Source organism: Solanum dulcamara, chromosome 12 (assembly GCF_947179165.1).
Source record: "Solanum dulcamara chromosome 12, daSolDulc1.2, whole genome shotgun sequence".
Lineage (NCBI taxonomy): Eukaryota > Viridiplantae > Streptophyta > Magnoliopsida > Solanales > Solanaceae > Solanum > Solanum dulcamara.
Window position 1 is genome coordinate 54,434,042 of NC_077248.1, and position 9,214 is coordinate 54,443,255.

Below are 9,214 nucleotides of genomic sequence, written 5' to 3' on the forward strand. Positions count from 1 at the left end.
CTGAAGAGGGAAATGCATTCAAAACTCTGTGAAACAGTATTACTAGCTCCTTTGTCTTAGCGTTCTAATGGAAGAACGCCTCAAACATTTTCCTCTCTCTTGTATTTTCCCTTTTCTTTGAGTTATTTGTATGTTTGTACTCGATCTTTCCTTTATTGATTCATCCAAAAGAAAATGAATTAAATTTACCTTAATCCATTTGTCTTTAACCCCTATTTAGAAATTCCAGTGTTAATCAAAATGCCAAATTTTTTTTTGTAAACAGTCGCCTTTAGTTTGATCATTGATGCAAGGAAAATCTTAGAACATTCTCATGCACAGGCTACACTCCTGAAATTAATCGATTATTCACTTGCTGGATAATACTGCTACTAGTAACTAGTAATAAAAAGGGAAATTATAAGAATAAGCAAACATATACTAGTTTTAGTTAACATAACTATAGTTTAGCTAATTTATAATTCGACACTAACATTTAGTGTTAATTATGGTTCGAGATTTTATAATTTGCACGATTGTATAATTCGAATTTTGTATAATATAATTTGTATAACTTTTGTATAATGTAATTTTGTATAATATAATTTGGATAACTGTTAAAGTTCGGATGTTTGTATTTGTAGAAATTCGTTATTTCGAGTTTATACAAAAATAACTCAATTATCCACGAATTATACAAACCCATGAATTATACAAATCGATGAGTTATACAAACGATACAATTTAAACTATAGCTACAATCCATAAATATGCAAACTATAATTAAAAACTTAATTAAATTTATTATAATGGTTATTTGCGAAATTTTCCCGTAATATAATGTAGACAGACTCATGCATTTAGTTGTTTTTTTCTTTCACTCCCTTTTATGACTTTTTTTCCACTTTATTTTTTTTTTATTTTTTTTAACCCCAACGTATGATTTCCCATCTTTTTGCTTCTTGTGACTCAAACTCATAATGAATTGTAGTATTAACTAGATATTATATGTTAATTTATTCTTCCAGATCAAATTAATGAGTTGAAGACAAAATAAAAGCTGTCAGTTTAAGGTTCCATCACACCAAGAGATTCGTAACGAAATCAATTGCGCAAATACATTTTGTTTAAATACATCCAGAAATAATAATAGACCAACAATTTTACCATATTACTCATACTAATTATAAGTCATATAAATATTGAGAAATGAATAATATTTAATAATAAAAATAAAATAAATAAAATAATAAATTATATTTTGATTTTTTAAATTGAACAAGTAAAATCAAAATAACTATTTTTTATATATTAGACAAGCAAAAATGGTGGAGGTATATATCATAGAAAATTATGTGACAAGTGAAGTATCCAATAAGTGACCCAATTATTGCCTATTACTATCTAAGAGGACTTACCAGCTTCATGTGACAAGTGAAGTATCCAATAAGTGACCCAATCAAGTACTTATTCTGTCATTTTAATTAAGTCCAAAGTTGACATGACTAGACTGACATACAAATGGTTATGCTCTGATAAGAGGAAGCTTACAGATTTTCTTGGAACTTTCAAAGCAAGATCGCATTTAATTTACAGAGTATCTTTATTGGCAAGACAGTTTATCAAACTAGAATGGATGGTTGATTAGTGGAGCTGTAGGATATATGTCTTTTACACAAATCCAGGTGGTGACTTCCACAAGGAACAAAGTTGATGAGCTAACTATTCCCTTTTAATAATAGTTATCTACTATTAGTTTGGCACAATCTTAAAAAATAACAAATAATAAAGGTAATATTTCTATATTATTCTTTCAATAATATTTTAAAAAATGTATTAGATATTTCATATCAAGGTAAAAGAGATATAAAAGGATAAATTATTTTTTGGTTTTTCAAAATGGATAAGTATTGTTGGACAACTATAGTGAACAAGTAAAGATGGGCGGAGGGAGTATATGTCTATGTTAAATGGTACTCCGTTCATTTTTACTTGCACAACATTGACTTGGCACACCATGCAATAATAAATAATAATTTTACCAATATATCCTTTGAATATAATAAATTCAATATTTTGAAAAATACATTAAGAAATTATTATACTCCATTTGTTCCTTTTTAGTTGTCATGTATACTAAATATATTTATTTCAAAATAGTTGTCAATTTAAATAATCGAAGGAGAATTGATTATTTATTTTCAACTTTGTCCTTAACATTAATTATTTTAGAATTAAAAGGCATGTAAATAGATAAGGATTAAAGAATTAATAATGAATATATTAGCCAAACTACACTCTTAATCAATTTTTTTATTAAAGATTATGTAAAAACTTATCATGACAATTAGGTTATCTCTTAATATTCTAAATTGAAGAAGGAAAATTAAAACAAGACAACTCTTTTTTAACACTCCCTATGTTTCAATTTACTTGTCAAATTTTGACTTGACACACCTATTAAGAAAACAATGATTGACATAGTAAATTTATCATTTTATCCTTATTAATTGATAAGTTACCAAAAATATTTACCCAATATATTTTTCAAATACATAACTCAATGTTAATAAATTAAGAATATAATAATAATAAAAAAAACTTGTACTAGATTTGTCAAAATGACAAATGAAAGTAAAAATTAAATTCAAAAATATTTGACTAGTAAATCAAAACTAAGGGAATATAGTGTTAGAAAAGGAGAGATTCTTCAACTAAAAAACTTAAAAAGTTATAGTAGAAGAACGTACTTTATTAACCGAAAGAGTCTGCATTTTATAGGCTTACAAAATCACAAAGATAAAGCATATCCAAAAGGCTCCTACTTTTCTATAACTAGGAAAATATTAGAAAAATAGCAATGATATCAGATAAAATAGCAAGCTAACAAAGGCTCTTTCAACTTTAGTAAAAGACTTATTTAAGGCATAATAAATAATTTATCCTAGACAGTAAATTTAAAAAATAAATTTTTGAATCAATTCCCAAACATACAGTGGAAGGAGTACCTAAAAGAAGGGATTGGACAAAACAATAGTCTTTGGGAGAGGTGCATGCATTCCTTTTTCCATTATTTATGTGTTTGATTTTGGAGAAAAGTGTAGCCAGCTAGTTGAATTCAACCCTGCTGACCCCAGCCAAAAATTTGCTTTCAAATCCGGTGTACTTTTGGGCCCATGAAGGTTCTGCTTTACCTAGATTTGGCTTTGTTAGACATGCCATGTAGAAGCGGGCAAAAGATGTTATATCTACTTTAGCAGTATGTGTGCCCACAATAACACTACTAGATAATTCAATCAATAAGTGAGGATAAACAGCTTGTGCAGTACTATTCTATAGGCATATGTCTCATCAAGTATAATTTTTCTATATGTGCTATTTTCAAAGAGAAAAAGTCGTCACAACTCATAGTTACAATGTAATTTCAATATGATATTTATTAATTTCCACAAGTATAATTATATAATTAAATCTCCCGCAAAGCTTTGATAAAAAGTTCGTTACTTTAGTGGGGTGCCCACAACCCATAGTTTGTGCTATTATGACCATTGTCAAAGTGAAGATAGATGCCAGCCATGTCATAATCATGAACACCAAGTAACAAATTCCATTATATAGAACGTTGCCGTTCAAGGGCTTTATAACACTTAACTCAAATTTAACACTTACAAGTCCTACAACCACTTTGGCAGTTATTGGTCTAACTGACAATCCTCTGCCACCATGGTCAGTACTCAGTGTTTGCTTTCCTCTAACTCCCCCTTCCCCTCCCCCCAAAAAATAAAAATCAAAAACTTTGTTGCTTCATTCTTTGTTTTGTGTGTTGTCAGGAGGAAGGTACAAAGTTAGAGTACAATTCTGTAATGTCATGCAAAATTAAAGGAAAAGGTGGATTTAGAGCTTCTTCTTTCATCTATGGTAAGAGAAATATTTTTCCATTTTGGTGTGGAGTTAGTAGCCCGCATCGCATGCAGCTTCGGCCACTACTAAATATAAATATAAAAAAAAATTCCATCACGAATTAGTGGGATGCTAATATGCTATAGATCATAATTTTTCCACTTATTTTTTACTAAATTAACTCACTGAAAAAATATATAGTGGAAGATAGATTCTCATTGAAATAATGAGCTAATTTTTCTATATAAAAACATTACTATTTTTTTTTCTTTTCTCATCGATTCAATTAAAATAACTGTGGGAATAGCCACTAAACATTTTTCAGTGGGAATACAGTGATTCTTTAGTAATGGGCTGAACCCAGTAAATTTTGTTCAAACAGTGTAATATTTGTATTAATAAATTTATTAAATATGTGTAAATATTAAATTTAGAACCCGGGTATTATTATCTCTTAAAATCGTCATTATAAAATACAGAACCCATAATTATGTTTTGAGCTAGGATGGGAGTAGCTAGTGAAATATGATTTTAATTTGTAGGTTTTGTTGGATTAGACAACATTGGATTTGTAGCAAACATGGTGAGCATGGTATTATACTTGTCTTTGAAGATGCATTTCGACCTCAGCGGTTCAGCCAACACGGTCACTAACTTGTTAGGCTCAACATATTTGCTCTCTATCATTGGTGGTTTCATTTCTGATACTTACCTCAACAGATTCCACACCATTCTCATTTTTGGAACTGCTGAAATACTCGTAAGTTAATCGATCTCATCGATCTGAAATATATAGAATTATCAGTTATTAATCTTATCAGATATTACATTAGGCATGGGCGTTGATGACGACTCAAGCTCGTTACACAATTTTGCAACCTAAGTCTAATTCGTTAGAAGGTGGGATAGCAGTATTGTTCTATGTGTCAGTGTGTTTGTTAGCATTGGGTACTGGTGGTGTTAGGGGAGCGTTACCAGCATTGGGTGCAGACCAATTTGATGAGAATAATTCAAAAGGGGCAGTTGGAAAATACTTCAACTGGCTATTGCTAAGCTCAGTGTCAGGTTCAGCAATTGGTGTCACAATTATTGTTTGGGTTAGCACTAATAAAGGTTGGTGGCTGGGTTTCCTCATCAGTTTTGCTACTACTTTTATTGGTTTCATTATTTTTGTCTTTGGAAAGCCATTCTATCGACTTCAACTTCCTGCTCAAACCCCACCACTCACAAGGATACTCCAGGTTTCTTTCTTAATTTTCTTTTTTATTTTATTTATTCGTCTTACACTTTAATTAGGCATAACATATAAATATGACTTTTTTAACTTGATTTCAGCTGACATTTATGTTTTTTTAATTTTGAATGTACACAAGTAAATACTTAAAATTATATAACGTTGAACAAATAGACACATGCGTTCTACGTGGCGTCTCACACGTATTGCTACAAAGGATGTGCGTGTCTATACTACAACATATAAAGTATTTAGCGGCAATAAGAGCCATGACGACTAATGGCATTTTAGTAATTTTAACTTTATTTAAGGGCAAATAATAATTGTATAATTAATGATCAAAATAATAATCTAGAAGAATCCATACATATCATTACTTTTGTTATGGGCCCATAAGGATTTTTTTAATAATTGTGTTAAAATGAAAGTTTTTATTGGTAAATTTCTGACAAACAATAATAAATATTAAGCTTGTTTGGACATATTAGAAAAATAAAAGTTTTGAACTAATTTAAAATTAAAATGTGTTTGAATAGTTATTTTTTTGTTCCTAAAATACTTTTAAGGATTACTGCGTAAACATGTTTTTAGTATTATGTTACATAATATGACCGGTACTAAAGTTCGTATTTTGATTATTAAAATATAAAATGATGTATCAATATTTTTTATTTAATTTTTAAAATGACAAATTTAATGACTAAAAGAGAAAACAATGTTTGACTATCAAGAAATTGTTAATTTTGATAATATATTCATTGAACAATTAAAAAAAATTAATTTTTTATTTCTATATAGGATATTTTTTTAATATCAAATATGATAAACTATCTAACGGAGAAAATTTGAAGAAAAAAAGTTTAGTATTCAAATTCTAAGGAATACTAAAATACGAACTTATACACAAAAATGAGGAGTTAAAAATAAAATGAAACAAAAGAAAAGGACTATGTTAGAGAAATTTAAACGAAGAAAAGAAAAGAAAAAAAAAAGGAAAAACAATCAAAAAAAAAGAAAATAAGTATTGGTTATTTTGTGGGGTAAGATTCATAATTTTTTTTTTTTGCCGTATGATATTTAAAGTTCAGTATCAAAAAAATTTATTAATGTAATTTGGAATTTAACATTAAGATAATTGTTATTTTATTTATAAAAATAAAGTTACTTTCATGATTGTTTTTATTGTTGTGGAGTTAGAAATCAATTTTATCAAGGTACTTTCAATATTAAAATCAAAATAAATAGAAGTATTTCTACTTATCGAAGACAATAGTAAAATATATCACAAAATTCATCGGCAAAGTAAACCACAAATAACTAATATATGAATTGAAGTAATAGAAATTTGAAAGGCTTTGAAACGGTCTTTACATATTGATTGAATAAGGATTTTTATATTATCAGATTCAAAGTTTGTGGTGCAAATATTACAAAAGAAGATAACATCATGTGAATAAAAAAATACCACTTGCGAAAATATATGAAGATCGATGAATTTTTTTCAAAGATATCAACATTTTATATACTTCTCGAACATGAAATGTGCTAACTCATAATCTAACGTAATTCTCTATTTCATTGCTGCATAAAATTTATTAAAATTCAGATTTCCCAAGTTGGTTTTTAAACAACTCATAGATGTTGTATGAGCATTTGAAACATATTATGAAGTAATATATTGAACTTGTTCACTAAATCCCAAAAAGATATGTGAAATTAGATTGGGCGCCTTAAATGATCTAGTAATAAATATAAGTATTTATAACTATCACTCTATATAAACCACCTTAAAAGCTTAAGCGACATTGAATGCAATAACATTAATTTAATTGCCGTTAAAAGAAAAATCTATTGTCACTAAACGTCTCTTTTGTTGTAGTGCTACTTGTTCAACCTTATACAAGTTAAAGTGTCTATTTATATACATTTAAAATTAAAAGGCATAAATATCAATTGAGGCTAAATTAAAAGGCATGTTTATGTAATCTATCAATTAATTAATGATTTATTAATATTATAGGTTATCACTGTGGCGATCAGAAACCGAAAGCTGCCATTACCAGATAACCCTCAACACTTGTATGAGAAAAACTCAGACTCAACAGACCCTAAAATTGCTCATACTAATCAATTCAGGTAATGTAATTATATCTTCACTAACTAAATATTATTGGAGGCCTATATATACTTCTATTTTGTAATTATCTACTTTTTCTTCTTCTTTTTTGGTTCTAGTGAGCCAAGATAGGAGGAAGAAAAAGGGAATCCCACTAAATTTCTGGGTCCATTTGTAAAAAGTTAATTACGCTTATTTAGTTTCAACTTACAACTACTCCTATAAATTATTTTCTTCCAATTAAAAGACTAGATATTTTCAAAAGATATTTCTATTCCCAACAGAATTGATTTTCTAGGCACTTACATTAATTATTTTTTTTAGTTTTACGGTGTTTTTATTAAAGATCTTCATTTTATAATAAGAGATCTAAAAGACTATTTTTTTCTATTCATTTTGTAAGTGTCCAAAAAATCTTAATTTCTCAAATATTATATATTTTTATATAAATATCATGAGAGGAAATGAGATCTCTTGCGCTCGTAGACTTTTTCAGATCTTTTAGTGTAAAAAATGAAGATTTCTTTTTTAAAAAAAAGAGGCTAAAATAAATGTTTGTAAGGAGCTAGAGAATCACTTTTCCCGGTTTTAACCTATAACGTGAGGTTAGTAATCAGTCACTAGTTTGAAATATACATAAAGATGGTAATAAGTGCATGCATGAATGCAGGTGTTTAGACAAAGCTGCAGTTGTTCCAAAAAGTATTGAACTGACAGAATGGAGAGTTTGCACAGTGACAAAAGTAGAAGAAGTGAAAATAGTAACAAGAATGTTGCCTATCATAGGGAGCACCATTATAATGAACACATGTTTAGCACAACTTCAAACATTCTCAGTCCAACAAGGTTATCGAATGAATCGTCATTTTGGTTCCTTTGAAGTACCAGCACCTTCAGTACCAGTAATCCCATTACTCTTCATGTGTATTCTCATACCTATTTATGATTTATTATTCATCCCATTTGCTCGTAAAATCACAAACCATCCCTCTGGTATTACACAACTCCAACGCGTAGGCGTTGGATTAGTCCTATCTATCATCTCTATGGTTACAGCTGCAGTGGTTGAGATTAAACGAAAGAATCAATCCTTGACAAATCCATTGCAACCTATACATGTGTTTTGGTTATCTTTCCAATATGCAATATTTGGAATTGCTGATATGTTTACTTTAGTGGGAATGCTTGAGTTTTTCTACAAGGAAGCACCTATAGGAATGAGGTCACTTTCTACTTCTTTTACATGGATTTCACTCTCTTTTGGCTACTTTCTGAGCAGTGCGTTTGTTGATATTATTAACTCAGTCACCAAAAGAGTTTCGTCGAGTAAGAAAGGATGGTTGGATGGACAAGATTTGGATCAGAATAATTTGCAGCTTTTCTATTGGGTTTTGGCTATTCTAAGTTGCTTAAACTTTATAAATTATATTTATTGGGCTACTTGGTACAAGTATAAAGCAGATGATCAACACAATTCAGGTCATGATAATGAAATTGTTTTACCTAAATCAGCTTCTGTTAGTAGGGTGCCATTCCTCAAGGCAAATGAGAATGATGTCACAATTACACAAGGAGGAGAAAATTAAATGTTAATGAGAGTAATGTTTTGTGGGGCTGTGTGTTGATTCTTTTGAGTTGTGCTTTTAGCTAATTTTGTTTGATGAGGGTGAAAGTTCTTACATAGATATATGGTTGAAATTTAATCAGATTGTAAAAGCTTTTCAAATGTGAAATGAAGCATGTACTGTTCATTCATCTTTAATTCCATTCTTCTTTAAATGCCCAAAAACGACTCAACAGACATCTCATGTGTTTTTAGTTTGCAAATTTCATATCATATATGTAGTACTAAATAAATTCTTTTTTCCCACTGAAAAATATTCGATGATTATTTTCATAGATATATTGATAGATATTTTGATCAGTGAAAAAAACAATAATAATATTTTCATACGGAAAAATTAGATATCTTCCCACTATTTTGT

At 28.9% G+C, this 9,214-nt stretch overlaps 1 protein-coding gene across 1 annotated transcript; it reads left to right on the forward strand.

Moving 5' to 3' along the window:
- Positions 1–3,602: 3,602 nt before the first annotated feature.
- On the forward strand, positions 3,603–8,984 carry LOC129877384 (protein NRT1/ PTR FAMILY 4.5-like). Its single transcript, XM_055952882.1, has 6 exons — positions 3,603–3,705; positions 3,810–3,897; positions 4,422–4,639; positions 4,713–5,120; positions 7,134–7,249; positions 7,900–8,984. Exons 1-6 carry the CDS (start codon positions 3,703–3,705, stop codon positions 8,813–8,815), a joined length of 1,749 nt encoding a protein of 582 aa, XP_055808857.1. The 5' UTR covers positions 3,603–3,702; the 3' UTR covers positions 8,816–8,984.
- The last annotated feature ends 230 nt before the right edge of the window (positions 8,985–9,214 follow it).